This window comes from Mustela putorius, unplaced genomic scaffold (assembly GCF_011764305.1).
Source record: "Mustela putorius furo isolate JIRA1106 unplaced genomic scaffold, ASM1176430v1.1 tig00000421_pilon_pilon_pilon, whole genome shotgun sequence".
In the NCBI taxonomy this organism is placed as follows: domain Eukaryota; kingdom Metazoa; phylum Chordata; class Mammalia; order Carnivora; family Mustelidae; genus Mustela; species Mustela putorius.
The window spans coordinates 18,335,767-18,359,567 of NW_025421375.1; the positions used below are offsets into that span (position 1 = coordinate 18,335,767).

At 40.0% G+C, this 23,801-nt stretch overlaps 1 protein-coding gene and 1 long non-coding RNA gene across 3 annotated transcripts; one reads left to right on the top strand and one right to left on the bottom strand.

Annotated features, from left to right (window-relative positions):
- SMU1 (SMU1 DNA replication regulator and spliceosomal factor) lies at positions 1 to 21,667 on the bottom strand. Of its 2 annotated transcripts, none has more exons than XM_004765346.3 (12): positions 21,518 to 21,667; positions 18,596 to 18,806; positions 16,899 to 17,051; positions 15,115 to 15,225; positions 13,629 to 13,757; positions 11,839 to 11,958; positions 9,807 to 9,923; positions 9,081 to 9,208; positions 8,122 to 8,248; positions 5,453 to 5,620; positions 3,301 to 3,453; positions 1 to 2,242 (listed from the first exon to the last, which is right to left on the bottom strand). In XM_004765346.3, the coding sequence occupies exons 1-12, from the start codon at positions 21,541 to 21,543 to the stop codon at positions 2,144 to 2,146; spliced, it is 1,542 nt and encodes a 513-aa protein (XP_004765403.1). In that variant the 5' UTR covers positions 21,544 to 21,667; the 3' UTR covers positions 1 to 2,143. The 2 variants fall into 2 exon arrangements, with proteins under 2 accessions (XP_004765403.1, XP_004765404.1); XM_004765347.2 differs by having other exon boundaries at positions 21,603 to 21,620.
- LOC123391986 lies at positions 3,452 to 12,375 on the top strand. Its single transcript, XR_006606673.1, has 2 exons — positions 3,452 to 3,926; positions 11,856 to 12,375. It is a non-coding gene; the product is annotated as an uncharacterized LOC123391986 (long non-coding RNA).
- Positions 21,668 to 23,801: the final 2,134 nt, after the last annotated feature.

Below are 23,801 nucleotides of genomic sequence, written 5' to 3' on the forward strand. Positions count from 1 at the left end.
TTCAACTGCAAAACTGACTTTATTCAATGATCAGTGAATCCAGCAACATCCTAATAAAAAGGAGGTCTAAAGAGCTGCACAAAATGAAAGGCGTTTACAAACTTGAAGTGGGTGGGGAAAATAAATCTCCCAACAGAATGGATTGTTTCATGCAAGATCACCTTCCTGTAGAAGGGGCCTATGGTCAGATTACCATATAAATGCTGAATCAGCTTATTCCAGACTGGTTAAAAATTAGTCCTAGGACAGGCTGAAACCGCAATTTGGGTAGGTATTAAGTCTGCATTTGCTGGTGTGTGGCTTAGCGAAAGTGACTCCATTTTAGGCCTGTTTTTTTTTGTTTCTTTTGTTTTTGTGAGAGCATGAACAGGGGGAGGGGCAAAGGGAAATGGAGAAAGCACACTCCTCACTGAGCAAGAAGCCCTATATGGGAATCTATCCTGGGACTCCAGATCATGAACTGAGCTAAAGGCAGAAGCTTAACCAACTGAGCCACCCAGAAGCCCTTGGCCTGCTTTATTTTTTAACAGTACTGCTCAACTGCTTGCTTATTCATGAGGTCATGGGCTAAATAGAAAATCCCAATCTCTTTAAGACTTTTCTAAGGAATTTTAACATAACCTGTAAACCTTTTATTTATGTGAAAACTTATTTTCACTGGGATGGGACACCAGAATTCATGCGAAGTTGACGGATTCGTGACTATGTTCAACTCTCAAAATGGCAGCAAATGACATTTCTGTCAAAAAGCATCTTTAAAACTTTGGGAGTGAGTGGAGAGCAGGAGTGTGTACATGAGCGAGGGAAAGGGAATCCCAAGCACACCACATTCAGCATGGAGCAGAGCCAGACATGGGGTTCAAACACAAGGACCCTGAGATCATGGCCTAAGCCAAAATCGAGAGTCGGACACTCAAATGACTGAACCACCCAGGCTTCCCAAAAAGCTGCAGATTTAACAGCCAAAGGAAAAAAAAACTTTCAGAAATATGATCGGGGAAGAGTCATTTCTTAGTGCTGCCAAGGAATAATTCAGCCAATACTGAACATTATTGCACCAGGCAAAGGATCAGGCTATATTTCAATCAAAGGTAAATTATAACACTCTAAAGCTTTTTTAAAACTTCCCCCATTAATTTGTACCTAATAAAGGCTAAAATTAAAAGGCATAAGAGCTGGCCTACATGAAAGTCTCAATTTCTTGAAATGATTCATGCACAGCACCTTCAACATCAACATCCGTGCACTGAATATATCTTTGGTTGAAACATAAAGACACCAATGTGCAAAGTATTTTCAAGAGTTTTGTTGGCTTTTTTTTTTTTTCCTCAACTGGTAAGGACACACATAGCAAAAAAGACTTATAAATCTCGGGTCCTTTTCCAGTTTCCTTCAGAACAATAGCACATTTTAAATGCCAAAACTTCAGAAACCAAAACTGAATTCTAGTGGATCCTGCAACTGGTTCTACTGAGAAGATGGAGATGATAGTCTCTAGAGTTGGCCAGAACATATGAGAAGGCACAGCTAGTAAGAGTGAGTGGACAGTGAAGGCAATGAGATAGCCTATGCAACACCTGACCCTTTTATAGTCAGTCTATCTTTCTAACTAGGAATGGACTTCTGCTATACTGGGATTAATGATGTTATGTCCCACTCTCCTCACCTGATTCCAAGTAAATATGTTAACTAGATAAGCACTTAATTACATTTAAAAACAAAGCCTCCAAAAGGGTAAAGTTTATTAACATCTAAAAAAACCAGACCAGCAAAGAGCTACTGAGTATGGGATGGTTACTTATTCACAAATTTTACTGCAGGAGGTATGTTTTAATCACCATTTCAAAAATCAAAGTAGTTTTCTTCTAGAAAGAGCAGTATTTCATTCTTCAGGTAGAAGACTACTGAAAACATTACATGACTGCCCCAATTAGAAATAGATAAATGAATACCTTAAAAATATATATAAAAGAGTAACTGCTACTTGAACATGAATTTTCACAAAATTACTCTTATTCCTAATTCAGACAATTGCTTAGAAAAGGTTGCCTTAAAAAAAAAAAAAAGAAAAAAAAAAGCAATACATGAATATGTCTTCACTTAAGTACATGCTCTCAAGCAACTTTTAAAAGAAAAGTGGAAATTAGGGTTTCCAGAGCTTTAGGAGTCCATCTTCACTGTAGGTAGCAATCAGGTTCTGATGAGGGTGATGTGCGATACCAATCACATCCTTCTCATGAACCTGGGAAAAGTAAAGCATTGGGTTAGAGGATATAAGTCTATAAAAATCACCCTCAAGAGGCATCCGGAGTTGAGTGGGAGGGAGGAAGAGTGAAGCTTCCATTTCCCACCAAAGAGATTCAACCTAAGGCAGCCTCAAGGGCTAAACAAAACGAAAACAAATGAGGCTATCACAATGCTAGTTGATATTTCTGTACTGTTTTTCATAATGTGTGAATAATATTTTGTCTCAAATCCATTTTGCATTACAGCTGATCCTACTCCCCATCGCTATTTTGTAAATTCTAGGCCAAGACAGTGTCTAAGACCAAATGATGATCAACTCAGTGACCTTGTATTTTCCAGACCCCTCAGCTAGGCATCCCTGAGACCTGCATGGAGGCCTGACAGAGCAGGTGCATCAAAAGCTCACTCAAGAGTCATATGAAACCAAGAGATGATTTCCTCATAAGGATTTGTATGTAATTTTTTATATGTTCAACATATCACTTCTTCTGGACCACAGAAAATTACATTTTCCCTGTCCCCCTTGCATTTAGTCAGCCATGTGACTGAATTCGAACCAAAAAAGAATGAGGAACAAAGTATCATAAGCCACTTCCAGATATGAGTCTTAAAAACATCCAGTATAGCCCTAAGCTAGTTTTTCTCCTCCTGAGATCTTAGAGGACACTATTCCAAATGACACAAAAGATGGAGGAAGACTAATTCCTATCACATTGTGATATAACAAGAAATAAGCTATATCTGTCACTCTCTGGTCCCACCGGGGATGATATGCCTAATCTAGCTGGCTAGTTAGGCATGTTCCCTTTCTTTCTGCTTTATGTACACCCATCCTATTCACTTGAAGCTGAAGGTTCACTGAAGGAGACCTTTCCTGAGAGAGGAGGTAATTCTTTATCATTACTAATGGGCCCTTTTATTTTATTTAGTCATAAAATTTTATTTTTTATACCAAGGTTCACAGAGCAGTGTGGAAGAGGCTTACTTCAGAGTTCAGAAAGACACAAGTATTAATGCAATTTCTTGAGATGGCCTTAAGTTAGTAATACTCACTGTCAAAGTTCTCTCCAGTTTGCCAGTGACTGTACTAAAACAGTAGAGCACAAAGTCCTCCCCGACACAGTAGATCCATTCACCACGAGGGGACAGGGCACAGCAAACAAAATCCCCACCTTCTCTCTTACCAGAGCTGAAGCTCCTGACAATCTAAATCATACCATACCGCAAGGCAAAAACAAAACATCTGGATTAGCAGCAGCAGTTCAAAAGCAGCAGTTTTAACACCTTCAGATGGTTAATTTTGCATTTTGGTTTACTGACACTTATAATTAGATCACCAGTTACACTCACCGTGTACTAAATCCTCTTGCCTGTGAAATATTCCATGGATAAGGTATCTAAACTTAATCATACATCCCAAGTTACCAACCCTGCTCTTTAGTCTACTGAGTCATTTTACCCTGAAGTAAATTCATTACCACCTAAACAATTTCTAAATCAGTATACTACAAGTTGTCAATGCTCTGTGGACTTACACTCCATTGTTTCCTCTTTCTAACAGAATGGGATGCTTTCCTTAAGCAAGAGGACCTCTGTCTCCAAGACCTTGCTTGCTATATTTTATATACCATATCATCATAAATCAAGCTGAGCAAAAACCAATCTCAAAAGGTTAAAAGGTTAGATAACATGATTCTTTTTACACCATTCTCAAAATGACAAAATAATAACGGAAAGCAGATCAGTAGTTGCCAGGGGCTAGGGATGGAGGAAAGTTGGACTATAAAGGTGTAGCATGAGGGAGTTCCTCTGGGGATGATGGAACAGTTCTGTATCCTGACTGTTGTGGTAGTTACAAAAATCTATACATCTGATAAAACTTCATAGAACTTGTTGCCTCAACATGAACACATATAAAGACTAGTGAAATCCAAATAAGGTCTGATTTAATAGTATTCTATCAGTGTCAATTTCTCGGTTTTGATCATTGTACTATGGTTATATATGATGCTATCACCAGGGAGAGGGTGAATACACAGACACTCTTCGTCCTGTACCAGCAGAAAACTAGGAAGTGGGCAACAATAGGTGTTATACAGGGGACCAGTATATAATGCAAACCAGCTAACTCAACCAGGGGCTCTTTTTTTAGTTAGTTCAGTCAGTGAGTCAGTCTGTCTGCCTACTTAATCTGTACACTCAATGTGGAGTTTGAATTCATAGCCCCAAGATCAAGAGTTGCAAACTCTTCCAGCCGAGCCAGCCAGATGCCCCTCAACCATGGATTCTAAACTACAAATTTATCAGTTACAAGGACTAATGGAAGGGAGAGATGGTTCCAGACACCAGCCCCTGGCCCTTCTCCATGCTCAGCAGGACCCCCAAGGGCCCAAGCCAACAGTCTAGTAGCACCACAACACATTCCCAGGGCTTGAGACTTTAATCCTGACACTCCAAATGTCCCTGGTGCTATAAAAGTGAGGTTCCTTGGGACCATACAGGTGCCCTGATTACAAATACATATCATGAAGCACTGTTGCCCTTCTCCTATGAGAGTTCTACCTTAGATAGTGTGGTAACTGGGAGATGTACTGAGTTAGTAATCTACATACTGTAGCTCCCTTACTCAGAGACTGTTAACACACAGGTTTGAACTGCGCATGTCCACTCATATACAGGTTTTTCTATTTATTGTTTATTTATTTATTTTACTAATCTCTACACCCAGCATGGGGCTCAAAGTCATGACCCTGAAATCAAGAGTCACATGCTCTTCTGACCAGCCCATGCATTTTTAAAAAATATATATACAGTATGGTACTGTAAATGTATTTTTTCTTCCTTATGATTTTCTTAATAACATCTTTTCTCTAAAAGATTTCTTTCCTACCCTCTTACTTTATGATAAGAATACAGTATATAATACATATAACATACAAAATATGTGTTAATCAATTATTTATGTTATCGGTGAGGCTTCCATCCAGTTAACAGTAGGTTATTAATAGTTAAGCTTTGGGAGGAGTCTAAAATAATATGCAGATTGCTATCCAGGGGGTTGGTGCCCCTAACCCCTATGTTGTTCAGGAGTCAACTATATATGGTTTTTGGAGTGATGAACCCATATTTTGTTACTAGAAGGGCCAGAACCAAGGGATGACTTAGAAATGGCCCACAAGTTCCATGCAAAGTTCCGAGCACTCACCTGCCCCTGCATGTTCATGATAACCACGGTATTTGATCTGTTACACACCACAAAGTGCTCTGGATTTTTAGGAAGCAGGATCACACTGTTGACAGTGATATCTGTCCCCGCAGTGCTGCCCAGGGATTTAAAGGTATTTGAACATTCTGTGGTCTTCATATTCCAGATCTATGACACAAAAGTTTAAGGCATTAACATTTCTGGGGTATAAGAGTTTCTAAAAGTTTGGGGATTAAAAAAAAGTGAAATGTGATTTAAAAAAAAAAAAACGAATAAAACTGATTCAGAAAAAAAGCTTCTTGATTTTTAGTCCTATCAGATACCTAGCTTTGCCATATACATGGTAAGCACTTATCATATTTGCTAATTAAGTGGTATCAACAAGCCACAAAGCTATATAATAAAACCTTTTAAAATCTGATCTTCCCTGGGGCACCTAGGTGGCTCAGAGGTTAAAGCCTCTGCCTTCGGCTCAGGTCATGATCCCAGGGTCCTGGGATCGAGCCCCACGTCGGGCTCTCTTCTCAGCAGGGAGCCTGCTTCCTCCTCTCTCTCTACCTGCCTCTCTGCCTACTGTGATCTCTGTCTGTCAAATAAATAAATAAAATCTTTAAAAAAAAAAAAATAAATAAATAAAATCTGATCTTCCCTTAGAAAATTTTCCTAATGAGCTATATATCTTTAAAATTTACTATGTATCAACACTGCTACTGTCAAATAACCAGAAAGCTACTTTTATCTGGACATCAAAATAACTTTTTAGAATTATATGCTCAGGACTCTATCCTGAGCTCTAGGCTGGGGCATAGGCATGTCCATTTTTAAAAAAGCTCCAGAAATGATTCCAGCGTACAGCTCGAACCAATGAACAGAAGCCATAGTGCTGACGCACACATGAGGATCCACGAAGTAGAAGTCCCTCTTGGCCACGTGTATTACCTCTCCTAGCTCAACATCTCTTCTGCTAATAGGCCCCACCCTAATGCTCACCTGGCCATTCTGGGCTGTTACAAACTGATGGGGCTAAATCGGACATCACAGTTCCTGAAATCTGAGATGAGCTGAGAAGGAATGGACCGAATCTTCCATAGCATTGTCTGGACACTATTCACTTAACGAAATGTGTGTGTGTGTGTGTGTGTGTGTGTGTGTACACACAAAAGCCTCAAAGGCACAGACTGTGTTGTTTCCTTTGTGCTTTCAACAGAGCTTAGCACTAAACGAATGTTGACGACCTATAAAGAGGAGGAAATAACTGCCCCACTAATTGCCCCCATGTTTATTTTCCTAATTTATACGTTATCATCTGGCCCAATCTCCCGAAAGTCCAACTGTCTTCAGGAGGGAAATGAACTTTTCAGTGAAGAGTTACAAGGATCCCAGTGTTTTCTGTCCAACAAATCAGTGAGATGCTTTATCTGACTCATTAAGGAACTAGAGGAAAAGACCACAAGCATTTCACAGATTGTTTAAGGCCCATATACAAAGGACAATGAGGGCAAATCCCATGACTAAAGTACTAAGACTTTGTATATGGCCCCAACCACCCTGAAGACGACTTTCCTACCCTCAGGTTCCTGGTTCAATTCCCAAGCCAGAACAAGCAATTTCTGAGGGTGGTCTTTTAGGCATTTGTGTTAAAATGTTTCAGTCTTCTGCTACAAACTACACAGATACCTAAGGCGATTTAAAAAGTAGGTCCAGGATACCTGGGCAGATCAGTCTGTTAGGTGGCTGCTTTCAACTGGGGTCATGATCCTGGGGTCCTAGAATCAAGTCCTACACCCAGCTCCCTGCTCTGAGTGGAGCCAGCTTCTCCCTCTGCCTCCCTCTCTCTGTCTCTCATGAATAAATGAAAAAGTAAGCAAAAGGAGGTTCAGAATTTACATGGATTGTCTCAAATATCTCCAGCAATTTTCTATTTGGACTTATCTCTGCTAGGAAATGAAGCCTGCATTAAAATAACTAAGCCTTGGGACGCCTGGGTGGCTCAGTGGGTTGGGCCTCTGCCTTCAGCACAGGTCATGATCTCAGGGTCCTGGGATCAAGTCCTGTATCGGGCTCTCTGCTCTCTACCTGCCTCTCTCCCTACTTGTGATCTCTCTCTATCAAATAAATAATCAATCTTTAATAAATAAATAAATAAGCCTCTGACGTTGCTGAATCTCAGCTTTCAGCTGAGAGCTGAGACAGTAAATGAGTATTTGAGAGGGGCTTAGTTCTACTCTACACCTCCCCTGCCTCTCTATAAATGTTGTTAAGAAAGCCCCTAAATGTTGGGGGGTCAGGGGTAGAGTGAGACTGTGCAAGAAAAAAAGAGATCTATTTATCTGGCCACTAAGCCCTTTGTAAACATGACTATAGTGGGTGAACCATACCTCTATCTAGACAGACTTTAACTGCTATAAATGTGGTGTGACTTAATGTAGGCCTCCACACCTTCCTCTCTTCCTACACATGATAAAGTCTGTTTTGAATATGTAAATTTGAACCGAGGTACTTAAATAGGGATTCACCCAAAAATGTTACTATGTCTCAGACTCACCTCATTTACAGCTAAAAGAGCTAGTAAAGTTTACTCCACCACAATCATCACCATTATCACCACTGAAAACTCTTCAAAGGACAAAAACAGATACCCCAAAATAGACTAGTAGCAAATACTTAACCTTTACAGTGCCATCAGAGGATGCACTAATAATATAATGTCCATCTTGTGTAAAAGTTGCCTCATTAACAAAGGAGGAATGGCCACGAAATTCCTTCAAAGTTTTCCCAGATTTTAAACCATGAATTCTATCACAAACAAAAAGAAATGAACAATTAAAATTTTACAGACTGCAGGGTGCCTGGGTGGCCCAGTTGGTTAACTGTCTTTGGCTCAGGTCACGATCCCAAGATCCTGGGATGGAACCCCACTCAGCAGGGAGTCTGCTTCTCCCTCTCCCTCTCCCCTTCCTGTCCACTTGTGTGTTCTCTCTCTCACTCTCACAAATAAATAAAACCTTAAAAAAAAAAAGTATTTATTAAAACAAATATTCTAGGGATGCCTGGGTGGATCAGTCCGTCAACATCTGCCTTCAGCTCAGGACATGACCCCAGGGTCCTGGGATCAAATCCCGTATCAGGCTCCTTGCTCAGCAGGGAGCCTACTTCTCCCTCTGTCTGCCTCTCTCATTCTCTCGGACAAATAAATAAAATCTTAAAAAAAAAAAAAAGTGTTCTACAGACTGCAGTTGGGACCGGATGTTGAATATTCATTCTTTCAATGAATTAGAGAAGCTCAAGTTCTAAAATCAGGTGAAGAAAGAGGACTATGCAGTATAATTTTCATTTTGTCAAATCAAAAACAAAAGCTTGGCACAGACTGGAAGAAAATATGCCCTCTATGGTACTTCTGATGCACATGGGTCAAAAAATCACATTTCGAGAAACATGAAACACTGGTATAATCCCTTTCTAATCTCTCTTCTGGGTAGACTAAAATGAACAAAATAATAATGAGGTCTTACATACACACATTCTTCATATAACACCATCTAGATGAAAGCATAAGGAATCACAAGACCTCCCTCCAGTGCTTCACCATAGCAAACCCAAGTGAGGGAGTTTGGAGACTCTTACTTACCTAATTGTCTGGTCAAAAGAGGCACTAAGGATCTGACTGCTATCCTTAGAAAAGCTTAGACAGGTGACACCTTTACTGTGGGCCCTTTCAAATCTCCTTAAACACTGCCCACTCTGAATCTTCCATACCTTTATAAAAAAAAATAGTAGAAACTTGTAAACAGAGTCCCACTCTTGCCTGCAGAGCTGAGCAAGATGCAATACTCAACAGTGTACTAAAACAGCATTAAAAATGCATGCTAATAGCTGAAGATGGCTGCTTCACATAGTGCAATAACCGAATCCTCTGAAACTTAAATCTCTTTACTCATAAATTATTAAAACAAAAGTTCAGACTGAAAGTTCACTTAGCAGAGACCATTTCTGTATTTAATCTAGCCCATGGTGTTTTACCAGCAATTAAATACAAACCACAGCTAATCAACTGCAGACCAATCCCATTCTCTAAAAAAAATCCAAAGTACGACACATCTTTATAAGGTGAGCCAGGGTGGTACAGCAGAAAGGGCATGAGGAGTAGATCTGAGTTGAAGTCCCTATTTATCGCTTATCAACGGTGTGACCTTAAACTGATTATTGGCAGTTATTAGGATTAAGCAAGAAAAAGTAAATTAGCATAAAGTTGATGCTCAAAAACAGTAGGTGTTATTAAGCTATCACATGTGGAACACTTCCTCATTGCAAGTCTCAAAATGTCTACATATAAAAGTGTGCCCCTAATAAATACCTTAATTTTTCCATCTTGGGCCCCAGTTGCTAACATTTCTGTATCTCTGCTGAAGCACATGCAGAGGACAGCATCATCCATCATCATAAAGTTATCCTGGGCCTGGTATTTAAGATCCTAAAGGAAACAAAGATAAGCAGTTACCAAAACAAGACAAAGTCCCCAGTTACGCTAGATTTCTATAAACTCACTGAAAGCAGAGTAAGAGACTATGCCTACTCTAAATTTCCCAAGCAAATACTAGTGCCATGCACATGTGCTCCTAATGAACAACTGATAGTGGTGGGAATAAGTAATTTTACACACTTCAAATTAATACTCTAAAAAATTCCAATATAACACCCTACACCTTTTGCTTACTAATCCTTCTTCTATGCAAAATTACCCTACAAGTCCACAACTGTACATTTTTAATGTATCTGAATTTCAGAGGTATGATGTGAAAAGATAATGTCTTTTTCAAATTGTCAGCTACTTTTTCTAAAACCATATACTGACTAATATACTGAATCATGATGTTTCTTTTACCATCCATTACTGTTCTGAACAAAGTATCCATCTTTTCCTAATTACAAAGTAAGACTGCATCATGGTTTTTTTTTTTTTTTAAAACAAACTATAAGGAAATATATGAAGCAGAAAATGAAAATCACTTATGAATTCACTACCCATGGAGCATAAGTTAGTATTCTATGATAAAGGTTCTATTTTAAATCAGTGGATAGTCAGTAAATACCTTTTAGGGAAAAAATTAATTTGGATCTACACCAACTTCATCTACCTGAACAAATTCCAATGGATCAAAAATTAAACTTAAAATGAAACATGAAAGCACTAGAAGTTGTAGGGAAAAAAGATGGATAAATATGATACAAAAAAACTAAGTCTGTAAAACAAAATGATGAGCAAAGTCAAAAGACAACACCCAAAACTGAAAAATATTTGCAATACATAATACAAAAACTGTTCCTAAAAATCAGTAAGAATCCAAAAGAAAAATAGGCAAAGGATACGAAGACTTCACAGAACAGGAAACACTGGTAGTTTTCACATATAAAAAGATAATCAACTTCATTCATAATAAGAGAAACAATTAGTAAGTACTACAATTAAATTAGAAAAATTAAGTAATTTCTTCCACATACTTAGAAAGTGCAGGAAGGTTACATAAGAATAACCCTGGGTGGACCAAGGAAGAGAACTGACCATCTGAGGGACAATAGGAGCAAGACTCTCTCTCTCTTTTTTTAAATTGTATTTATTTATTTGACAGAGAGATCACAAGTAGGCAGAGAGGCAGGCAGAGGGGGAGGGGGAGCAGGCTGAGCAGAGAGCCCAATTCGGGGCTTGATCCCAGGACCTTGAGATCATTACCACCTGAAGGCAGAGGCTTAACCCACTGAGCCACCCAGGTGCCCCGGAGCAAGACTCTCTTACTGAGCAACATTTCTATTTATAAAATGTCTTATCAAATAGGGGCCTGGGTGGATCAGTTGGTTAAGTGAGGTCAGGTCAGGTCAAGATCTCAGTGTCCTCAGATGGAGCCCGTAGCTGGCTCTGCACTCAGTGGGGAGTCTGCTTCTCCCTTTCCCTCTCCCTCTGCCCCTTCCCCAACTCATGCTTGGGCTAGCACTCAGGTATGCTCTCCCTCTCTCTCAAACAAAGACTATTTTAAAAAAATGTTGTATCAGATGTACATATTATTGATTTAAAAAATAAATTTAGGGCGCCTGGGTGGCTCAGTGGGTTAAGCCTCTGCCTTCAGCTCAGGTCATGGTCTCAGGGTCCTGGGATCGAGGCCCGCGTCGGGCTCTCTGCTCAGCAGGGAGCTTGCTGCCTCCTCTCTCTCTGCCTGCCTCTCCGCCTACTTGTGATCTCTCTCTCTCTCTGTCAAATAAATAAGTAAAATCTTAAAAAAAATAAAATAAAATAAAAATAAAAAATAAATTTATATTATAAAAATAAGATAATTTAAAAACAAAAAATAGATAATTCTGCCACTAGAAAAGTTAACATATTTTAAATACTTTACCTTTCTGATTTTTCCAGTTGTAAAGTTCCAGACTTCAATGAATCCATCAACAGACCCAGTGACCAAATACTGACCATCTGGAGAAAATCGAGCACACTCCACATGTGATTTCTGACCAAACTGTTTCAAATGAAACAATGAAACAGATGCATTTTTATCTACTGACCTTAAGACAATTTCCATTTTAACCTTTTGAGAAATCCTGCCCTAGAACAAAGTGATAGCTAGCCTCTATTATAGAGTATTGGAGAGTTATTTCTGTATCTGGACAGAGGCAATGGATGTATTTTCTCTGACCAGTTTTAGGTCTGGGCTCTCAGTTTAAACTAGCTTTTTTAATATGAAATTGGTATTTCCAAAGCAGTTATGAAGGAACTATTTTAGCACAGGACTTGGAACAAATAATCCTATTAAAATACTCAGTAAATTTTTACCTGACACAGCCATAGTATGACTTTCATATTCAATGTGAGACAGTATGTTGTGCATCTAGGGGACAACAATTTTTTTCCCCCAAAATAAATGCCCGTTTTCCTATATTGTTTTGTAAACAAATTTTCCATCCTGTTCCTTCTCATGACCTTCATTTAATCAAGTGACAATAACATGTGGCTGACCGACTCAAGAACTAATTAGAGCTGACAGACTATTTGCCTAGGAGATGTATCCTGAATATTACTAGCAATGATGTTCCCAGTAACAGATGAAAACTACAGAACATTAGACGAAGGAAAACAGAGAAAAGCTCTATTATGAATTTCATTTTATATACCAGAAAAGGAAGTGTTCATAAAAGAAAATCTTAGCCCAGCAGCGTAATTATAATGGATTTCTATCTGTCTCAAGGCTTCACCCAGGTTAACAGTGCTACTTAGAAATATCTTTACATGGGAATCAGAACATACAATCCAGAAAAGGTAAAAGTTAAAGCTCTAAGCCAAAGCCCAAGATCTGAGGAATATGAAATATTTCAAAAGCCATAAATACCACAAACCCAGGGAGAAACTAATATAAAGGAGATGCTGAAGTAGCAAATACACTTTTAATTTTGGGAGCTGCAGCAATTATGTGAGTATGCTTTATCCTAGAAAAGTCTCAGATTAAAAAAAGAACTACAGGGGCGCCTGGGTGGCTCAGTGGGTTAAGCCGCTGCCTTTGGCTCAGGTCATGATCTCAGGGTCCTGGGATCGAGTCCCACATCGGGCTCTCTGCTCAGCAGGGGGCCTGCTTCCCTTCCTCTCTCTCTGTGATCTCTTCCCTTCCCCTCTCCTACTGTGATCTCTCTGTTAAATAAATAAATAAAATCTTAAAAAAAAAAAAAAAAAAAAAAAAAAAAAGAACTACAACAACAAAAAACAAGAAATAGCCATGAGATGATAAAATTATTTTACTCCAACACCACACAAGCCTGCTTTACAATCTATGCCTGGTAATTTGCCAGACATGGAGCAGGCAAAAACTGCAACACTGAACTGGATGAATACACAGAAAGTTCACAGTGAGTTCCAGGCTCACCCAAAGAGCTAACCATTCTTTCAAATGAAGCCCTTCTGGGAAGAAGTGCAAGGGCAGAGGATGGGCCAGCTGCCAAATTTATGGATATACACCTGAGGTGTGCCACTGCCAGAGCCCAGAAAGATGTCAGTGATCACCAGCGGCAACCCTGAATGTTGTCAGAGCTGGAGAATGAGCTCTGCTCCCCCACCCAAGCCCCGGCACATGCCCTGGCTGGGCAGGCATGAAGTCCTTGACAAATGATTAGCAAGTGGCTGAGTATCTAAGGATCCTACCTTAATATGCCTGCTCAGCTGTGTAGGAAACTTTTCTTCTTCCACATCTTTGACAGCTGCTTTGCCTCGGAACAAATCTATGGTCATGCCAGGAGGAAGCAACCCCTGGTGCTGCTGCCACTTCAGGGCCTGTGAGCAAAGAAACATACACTCATCTGCTTGGGTGCCTCTAAGAACCAGTCCTGACTGCTCAAAGCCAGCCCGAAAGGATCAGGTTAACACGAGTCTTTGGCCATCTGAAGACAATATAACCAATGCAGCTGTGTGTGTTTTAGGAACACACGCTGATGCCTGAATGCAGGGAACTCTGAGAGCCAACAGGTCCGTATTTCCATATTGTTTTTCTTAGAGGTTTAACCTTTATCAGAAACAAAATTTGAAAAACAAAAATCTCCCAAAGTCCCAACATCCAACAGTTAGTTAGCATTTTGTGTATACCTTCTAGTTTTTCCCCCCACCCCATGTGTTTATTAAGTAATATACCTGTATTGATATTCTATATAAAATTTTATACTGTTTTCACCACCTATCATCAGGTCATGCAATGACATAACTATCATTTCAATGGCTATAAAAAGATACCCTACATGGTGAAGGGCTTAATAGTTTAATTAATATATTAATGGACAGTCACACTGCTACCAATTTTTTACAAGACTAAATTATGCCACAACAAACACTTCTGAACATAAGGCATTTTCTATTTGAGGGGTAACACTCACTCAGAATAGATCCCTAGAAGAATTACTGAACCCAAAAAAGAATATGAATGGTTAAGCTCTTGATACACACTGCCAAACCAGTTTCCCAAAAAGCTGTAACCTCAGTAATGTTTAAGACTGCATTATAGGAGTGGAAAAATCATGCATTTTGGAGACTGATGATCCTAGGGTAGATCTTTTGCCAACTCTTTTAATGGTTCCCAATTTATTTCCTCTTCTGTTTATTTATGTTCGTTGCCCACTTGTTTACTGTACTTTTACTATTTTTCCTATCCATTTGTGAGGTTTTAATATGATCAGGCTCAGGAGTTCGAGGCCCACAATGGGTGTAGAAATTAGTTTAAAAAAAAAAAAGTCCACAAAAGTTAGGTAATGTGTTAAAGATCACATTAGTTGGTAAGTGAGAGATCTTGGATTCTAACTAAACATTTATTCCAATTTGCCTTTGACAGTGTCCTGGCACAATGATCAACAGTACTATCTGTTGATAGTACCAGCTATCCCAGATGGAATGATAAATTCTACAATCATCCTAATTCTAACTAACTCTAGAGCCTGTACTATTAACCATTAATCTATACTGCTTTTCCCAGGAAAGATGAAGGTGGCATAACACACGTGCTGGTATAAGGAGCACTATAGGCTGTCCCCAATTCTAAGGATATCTGATTTCTCCCGCCTATAGAGTTTATATATAGGAAACAGTACCAGGAGTTCAACTCCACAGCCTTTTTTTTGGTTGTTGTTCCACAGACTTTAATTACCTGCCCCAGCAATGCCATGAGACGAGATGGAGGGACCACACTGACTTCACCAGCTAAGGCCTGGGCAATTGCTGCTCTTCTCTTCTCTTTGCTACTTCCATCTGGGTATGCCTGAAAAAGGAGATGGGGTAGCATCATTCTAAGAAGTGGTTACAGGATATGAGTGTGCTTATTTAAAACCAAACCAAACCAAACCAAACAAAAAAACCAATAATAATCATCAAGCAGAAACTTTTTTTTTTTTAAAGATTTTTTATTTATTTATTTGACAGAGAGAGATCACAAGTAGGCAGAGAGGCAGGCAGAGAGAGGAGAGGAGGAAGCAGGCTCCCTGCTGAGCAGAGAGCCCAATGCGGGACTCGATCCCAGGACCCTGAGATCATGACCTGAGCGGAAGGCAGCGGCTTAACCCACTGAGCCACCCAGGTGCCCAGAAACTTTTTTTTTTAAGGTTTTATTTATTTGGGGTACCTGGAAGGCTCTGTCGTTAAGTTTCTGCCTTCGACTCAGGTCATGATCCCAGGATCCTGGGATTAGGGTCCTCCAACCTGGGCTCCCTGCTCAGTGGGAAACCTGCTTCTCCCTCTCCAATTCCCTCTGTATATATTCGTATTCTTGCTGTCTCTTTCTGTGTGTTAAATAAATAAAATCTTTAAAAAAAAAAAAAAAGATTTTATTTTTTTGACAGAGAGAGAGAGCGAGCGAGCGAGCACACACAAGCAGGGGGAGCAGCAGGCAGAAGCAGACTCCCTGCTGAGCAAGGAGCCTGACATAGGACTCCATCCCAGGACCCTAGGATCATGACCTGAGCCAAAAGCAGAGGCTTAACTAACCGAGCCATCCAGGCGCACTAAGCAGAAACATTAAAAAAAAAAAAAAAAAAAAAAAAAAAAACCCACACACACACACACAAAAAGAAACTACCTGGTTAAAGAAGGGATTGATTATATTAATTAGTTAAGACAACTTCCCAACTCCCCCCACTTGCATTTCAAAAGTATAAGCTGGGAGAGAGTTGAAGTCAGCCAGTCCACATTGTTATTTCTGAAAGGGTCCAAGTAACTTTTGTCAAAGCCAGAGTTGTTTTTCCAGTTTTTTGAAAAATCTGCAGAGTTGAGGATTCTTTTAATAATTTTTTTGTAATTTATTTCAGTCCAATGACTCCCAACCCAGAAGTTCTTGACCACTTCTAACCTGAATCCTGTCATGGTAATCTAAATTTCTTTCCTCATGGTTTCTGTGAGTTTACCCTAACTTTGTACTCTCTAGGACCTATTAAACTCTTCTTCCTCCTATTTAGACTAGTAAAAGGCTGGGTGAGCAAAATGAGGTTTGGGAAGAAGAAAAGAGTATCAGTCACCACACTCTACCAGTAAGCATAACCGGCTGAGACAAAAGCACAAGCTTTCCAAGAACTAAAAAAGAAAACTGCACTTGTTGGGCCAAGGGACACAAATGCACAGTAATTTACTAGCAGTCAGGCAGCACTTCAGTGTCAAGTAAGTACTTGGGCTAATGTAGAAAATGTATCAGAGTAAATTTTTTGACTAATCAACATACAACCCTCTAAAATGGGGTGTATAGGGAAGACCTTCAAATACTCAGAAAACTGAACAAGATTATTCTTTTTAGCATATGTAAATTTCAATCAACATACATAAACAGTTATTCCTCATTCTCAAAAATTAAATCAAAATCAGTATCCAATAAAATGGGTTAAAAAACAGAGTACATTATTATATTATATATTTTTTTAAGTTAACAAGAGCTTCTAAGAGTCATACCTCACGAGGATCAAAATAAGACCTGGCCAAGAGGTTCTCCAAATGAATATAACGCTCTGGCTGGGTTTGTTTTAACATGATCATGGGGTCTGTCTGTCTCAAGAGTGACCTGGCAGCTCCCAATTCACGCAGCTCTATCAATTCCAGAACAACCTAGAAAATGGAAAGAAAATGTCTGTTTCAATGCATTCTTTCAGTACTCTTTCAGTACAATTTCTGCTTCAAAAATGGCCTCCCAACATGATTTCCAAAATTAGGAAATATTCCTTCCTCTTTTCCCTCGTATTTTCAGGTGGGTGAATGAAGCAATTATAAATGATAACTTCAATCCTTTTTTTTTTTTCCAATCTTTTCTTAAGCTCTTATTTATTTATGAGAGAGAGAGCACAAGGTGGGGAGGGGCAGAGGGAGAAGAGGAAGCAGACTGCCCACTGAGAGGCAGAGCCGGTTATAGGACTCAGATCTCAGGATCCTCAGAGCATGATGAAGTCGGATGCTTAACTGACTGAGCTACCCCCGTCTTTCAACTTCTGTCCTTCATTTTTATCTACTGATCTCCTCTCCTCTCAGGCTTCCTGCTCAGAATACAGAAACTGAAGAAAACTAAAGATGAGAATATGAGCTCCAGAGAAACCATTCTCCAGTTAACAAAATTTTCTTTGGGTAATTACTAAACTCATATGGACTGTAAATAAACAAACTATCCTATTTTTATTTTAAACAACAACTACAGTTATTTCCAGAAAGCCCATTCTGTTATTATACAAGTGTATAATAACTAATTTGTACGATCTTTGTCCTCGTTTCCTGTCACAGAGCTTCTAAAAACCTTGGAAATTTCCTAATAAGAGGAATATCTTCATTATTAATGAGCCCTGTGCATTACATCTGAGTTTGCGCTATGAAAACAGTTCATGGAAAGGGCTGGTTGCCAGAAAAACCAAACACATTAGAAGGCTGAGGTTTTGAGTGAGCCCAATCTCCAAGGAGTGCTGGGGAGCTGAAGACTGAATGAAACCCCAATAAAAATCCCAATGGAGCTTTTGGTTGGTAAACACATTAATACGCCAAGTGAGATGCTCTGATTCCATAGGGAGAGAGCATTAGAAGCTCTACACTCAGGACCCTCTGAGACCTCTCCTTTATGTGTCTCTTCATTTGGCTGGTCCTGATCTGTATTCTTGATAATAAAATTGTAATCATAAATATGGCACTTTACTAGTTTTGTGATTCATTCTAGTGAATCATCAATTCTGAAGGGGTCATGGGGACCCCAGATATGCAGCCACTTTTTTTTGGGTCTCAGGCCCCAAAGAAGTGTGGGGGGCCTGAGACCCAAAAAAAGTGCAGCCTGTGTCTGAAGGGGCATCTTGGGGAGGACTGAGCCTTTAGCTTGCAGGGTCTGCACTAACTGCGTGGTTAGTGCCAGCAACAAACTGTAATATACTACTTGGTATCAGAACAGTTTATTTAATGATTACTTAAAAAATAATCTTAGTTAAGGAAAATCTTGGCTTTTCAAAAAAAAAAAAAAAAAAAAGGAAAAAAACATACAAAGTAGTACTCAAGCCTTGACATTGTAAGTTTTAAGGGCTGTTACACTCCCACAGTGCTTCAAGAAATGCTCACCGATGCTTCCCGGTGAGGGGGCCCACAATAAACCAATTCAAGGGGATCAGCATCACCTCCACCCTTACCTGTTCATAGAGGTCAATGAGGGTTTTGTCTGGCAATTTCAGAGACTGTATAGCCTGTAAAACAGTATCCCAATGGCCACTATTAATGTCAGCTACAAAACTCTCAATGCTGTCCACGGTATTCAGAGACACAGTAGTCTCTTCCTGTAAGGTTGCTAGTGCCCGATGTAAACTGTTCTCCTTCAGGTACTGCATGATAAGACGGATCACACTGGGGGGGGGGGGTGGAAAAAAGCAAGTCACTTAGCTCAGTAATCCTCACACACCAATGAGTCCACAAATAAAACCCTCTCCCCCCAGCTTATTTCTTCTATTAGGCCATCCTCCTTTCACTGTTTGCTTTGTAGTTCTTTATTATAGCATATATCTTATCATATATTATCCTATCATATAAGTAAAACTTTCCAAAAATCACAGAAGGAAAGGCAACTGAAGAAAACCTTAAGTATGCTCCACAGCCAGAATGCAGCATAGAGCCTGATCTCACAACCCCAAGATCATGATCTGAGCCAAAATCAAAATCAATCAAGTTGAACACTTAACCCACTGAGCCACCCAGGCACCCCTCACACTGTATTTCTATAGGCAGCAGGAGTATAGAGGGTTAGACTGTTCTGGCTAGAAGGAATTTCAGATAGGAATTTAATTTCTTCTATCAGGGAGAAATAACAAACATAAAACAATGAACAAAGTTTCTTGTTTATTATGTATTTACTATATACCAGATACCCTTTTAAGTATCTTGGACATATTGATTCATTTATTCTTCAAAACAATCCTATGAGGTAGGTATTACTATTATGTCCACTTTTCAGATAAGGATTTGACCAAGTAACAGAGATAAATGGAAAAATGAAGGTTCAAACTGACAATGTGGCTCTTGAGTATACATCCCTGGACAGGAAAGCAAACACCCTCTTAAAAATTTCTGCAGAAGGAAAGTGATTACTGCTACTTCTGTTAAGTTGTCTTTTCTCTCATGGCCCCTTTAAGAGTTACTCAGGTTTAGATTCCTGCTGTTCTAGTATCTACTATCTTTCTTAACATACTTCCATTTGCACTCCCAAAAAAGGTACCCTCCCTATAAAAATCTTGTATTTGACACACCTCAAATCAAATTTACTTTCTTCAAACACAATGTACAGCTGACTCTTGAACAACGTAGGTTAGGGGCACAGATCCCCTGCACAGTCAAAAATCTGTGTTTAACTTTTGATTCCCCAAAAATGTTAATGTGAGTAGCCTGCTGTTGACCAGAAGCCATGCTGAGAACATAAACAGTCAATTAACATATATGCTGTATGTCCTATGTATTATATAGTGTATTCTAACAATAAAGCAAGCCAGAAAAAAGAAAATCGTTAAGGAAGAGAACATACATTTATAGTACTGTACTATAAAAATATCCTCAGATTAAGTGGACCCCACAGTTCAAACCTGTTATTTAGGAGTCAGTTGTAATACATAAAGACCTAAAAGCTTTGGAGATAGGTTGGGATTTGAATCAGAGTTTGGTCACTTACTGTGACCCTGGGCAAGTCAGTTAACATCTCTGTGCCTGTTTCCTCATCTGTATCCTGTCAACCCCTATCCTGCAGGGCTGACTATACTGTTCATAGCATGACTAGCATAGAAAATACTAAAGAGTAGCTATTACTGAAAATAAAAACATGCAGCGACGTCTGACTGGTTCAGTCAGTAGACTGTGAGGCTCTTGATCTCAGGGCTGTGGGTTCAAGGCCCACAATGGGTGCAGAGATTACTTAAAAATAAAATCTTAAAAGCAAACAAGGATGCAGCAGCCCAAGGATGGGAGGCGGAGTGGCGTCCGCTATTACTGAGACCCCAAAGCATGGAATGCTTTGCAACTACTGCCCTTAGTTGTCTTAGTTGCCAGCACCATCACTCTTCTTTGCTTTATTTTTCTCCACAACACTTACTACCACCTGTTAAGTCTCTTGTTTATTGTTTGTCATCATGTACATTCTATAAAGGCAAGAATTTTTGTGTTTTGTTCGCTACTGTATCCCCAGGGTCTAGAACACCACAGAATAAACTTCAGTATTTGTTGAATGAATAAGTCTCCCTTTCTCCTGTGGCAGGTCTTCAGGACAAGTCTTCTCCCTTACACTCAGGACACAAATGTTATGTCTGCTGGTGTAATTATTAAGTATAGGCAAGGGCAAGGTAGAGGGTGGAGTCCTAAAAAAGTTCACTGAAGACCTTCAGTCATTAGTCTGCCTCCCTCACAAGTCGATCGTTCATTCTTCTGACCTCGTCTTCACATTCTGTCTCTCCTTTATAGCTACAGAGAACTCTCTGACCAATCAAAATTCAGCGCCAGATACCGCTTGATAAAACAGCTAATTATTCATTCGTTCCGAAGGCAGTAATTGAGCATCTAGGATGTGCTAAGAACTTGGACTAGAAGGACTCCTCGGCGCCTACACAGGCCTGTAGGGTGGGGAGAGAAACAACTACAACGCTGGGTAAGCGCGGGGCAGAGAATCGCCAAGGGGCCATGTAAGCACAGAGGAAAACAAATCACACCGTTTAAGGGGGAACGAGAAGAGAAGAAAGCTTAGAATCCAAGCTCCCTTGTGCAGGTAATCAGACTGGAGTTCAGAATGTATGGGCAATTTGACCAGTCACAGAGCGCGCCAGGAGTCCGCGATGGCCAGAACTCAGATCTTCAAGGCCTATGCTTCCTCCCAGCCCCCAGCACTCTCCCATGGGGCTTTGGGCTTCTCATTCGCTGCTTGCTAGTGGGCCCGCCTCCGAGATAGCCAGATCCAAGAAGCTTCTTTGTGGGCAAGGAAAAGCCCTCCACTCTCAGACGCCTCCCCCTGAGCATCTTCCACTCCGCACCCTTTACCTCCCCGCCCCCACCACCTCGCGAACTTCCGCCACCGCACGACTCACTCCGAGGACTCGATTTCGATCGACATAGTGCTATCTTCACAGGGACACACACCAGTCCACCCCCAGGCCCAGTCGCGCAACACACCAAATACACCTCCGGCGGCCGCCTTACACCACTTCCGCTCGACGTCCGACGCCCTCTCCGGAGAAGACGTACACGACGGAGGGGCGGGGTGTGCGTCGGGGGCGGGGCTTCGAGCGGCTGTTAGAGGTCTGAGTCTGCGCGCCTGCTCCGCCTACTTCGGTAAAGAATTCTCCCATCTCCCTGAGGGGGAGCTGCTTGGAAGCATTGGTTCGGAAATTTTGTTTTCCTTTGATGCAATTAGTTGAGTAGGCTTAAAGATAGGACTGAATTCACAATACCGGACTAGGAGATTAATGCATTCGAAACCAGTGGAACGCTAGCCAACATTTGTAGGAAGAGTTAAGTGTTAAGAAATAAACAGAAAGTTTTAAAAGCACAAGACTTTAGGGGCGCCTGGGTGGCTCAGTGGGTTGGGCCCCTGCCTTCAGCTCAGGTCATGATCTCGGGGTCCTGGGATCGAGCCCCGCATCGGGCTCCTTGCTCAGGGAGCCTGCTTCCCCCTCTCTCTCTGCCTGCTTGTGATCTCTCTCTGTCACATAAATAAAGTCTTAAAAAAAAAAAAAGCATAAGACTTTAAAGCCAAAACAGTTTAGTCAGTCTAATTATGAAAAGTTGGGGACACATCGGGCTCTCTGCTCGGCAGGGAGCCTGCTTCCCTCTCTCTCTCTCTCTCTCTGCCTGCCTCTCCATCTACTTGTGATCTCTCTCTGTCAAATAAATAAATAAAATCTTAAAAAAAAAAAAAAGAAAAGTTGGGGACATAGTTGGGATTTGCATACCCACTTCTTGGAAAGAGCAGAATGATTTATAGCATTTCCAACTAAGTAGTTTAAAAGAGTTTCACTGCAGTGGTAGGTTACTAGAAAAACAATGAAACTAAATGCAGATGTTCAAAGGGAGACTTGAGACTCCTTGTTATAGACTTCAAACCATACATTATTAAATTAATTGAGACAAATGAAATGTAGAGATGTTAATGAATTTCATAAAGTCTAGTTTTTAAAATATTGTATTGCCATTCTGTATAAGTTTAAAAAAATATTTGCAGCAAAATGGTAAGAAATCTATGTTGTGAAAATTACAAACTGAAATGATTTATTTGGAGATTTCCTGTTGGCTTTCAGTCTTATTTGATACTGTGTGTATCTCCAAAGATGTGCACACAGCTTCTCTCTAACCTCTTAAATACTGGTTTGTGTTTTGTTTTTTTGTTTGTTTGTTTTCAAATCTTTCTCAATTTCCCATCAACTCTTCAAGGACCTGGTCTTCGATATCACAAAGAAAATCCAAATATTTGCTCCAGCATGTGGTGAGATAGCTAGATAGTTGTGTGATTTCTGAGATTCTTCCACTATCCCATCCCATGACACAACATGGAAGATTATTACACATCCTCCTTGAGAAGAGCCAACTCATTTTCAACAATAGGATATTCATTATCTTCACCTAGTACTTGTCTTGTTGTTTTTACTTCAATCAAGGCTGCTTCCCTATTGCACTTATACGAATAAGTCTTCTCTATAATTACTCAACCACACGTTTTATTCTAGTGTCTGCTACACCTCTGCTTTCATTTTAAATGGAATGGCTTCTCTTCTTGTAACTCCTATTAAATCTTTGGGCCCAAAGATTTAAATATTGAAACACACATTACTATATTTTATACCAATTTTTTCATATGTACTAGACATTATATTTATTCTTTCATTATGTGTATGAGTAGATTATATTACCCAAGAATTTCAAGATACCAAAGGGAATGTTACCAAATATTTGGAGGACCTTGACCCCAATAGTACTTGAGAACATGTAGGGAAGATCTCCATCACAAATAATTCCAACATAATGACTCCAATGTCTTATTCTTTTTCCTTTTTTTAAAGATATTTATTTGTTTGTTTGTTTATTTGATAGAGAGAGAGAGAGAGAGAGCACAAGCAGGGAGAGCAGCAGGCAGAGGGAGAAGCAGGCTCCTCGCTGAGCAAGGAGCCCTATGCAGGACTCAGTCCCAGGACTCTGGGATCATGACCTGAGCTGAAGGCAGCTGCTTAACTAACTGAGCCTCCCAGATGCCCTCTTATTCTTCTTACTCTCTCTCTTTTTTTTTTTTTAAGATTTTATTTATTTATTTGACAGACAGAGGTCACAAGTAGGCAGAGAGGCAGACAGAGAGAGAGGAGGAAGCAGGCTCCCCACCAA

Excerpts from the sequence above, each read along its gene's own strand:
- SMU1 (XM_004765346.3), bottom strand. The coding sequence starts at position 21,543 with ATGTCGATCGAAATCGAGTCCTCGGA. Across the intron at positions 13,758-15,114 it reads TCATGGCATTGCTGGGGCAG|GCCCTGAAGTGGCAGCAGCA; the intron begins GTAATTAAAGTC and ends CTTTGCTCACAG. Across the intron at positions 9,209-9,806 it reads CCCAAGATGGAAAAATTAAG|GTATGGAAGATTCAGAGTGG; the intron begins GTATTTATTAGG and ends TTTTTTATAAAG.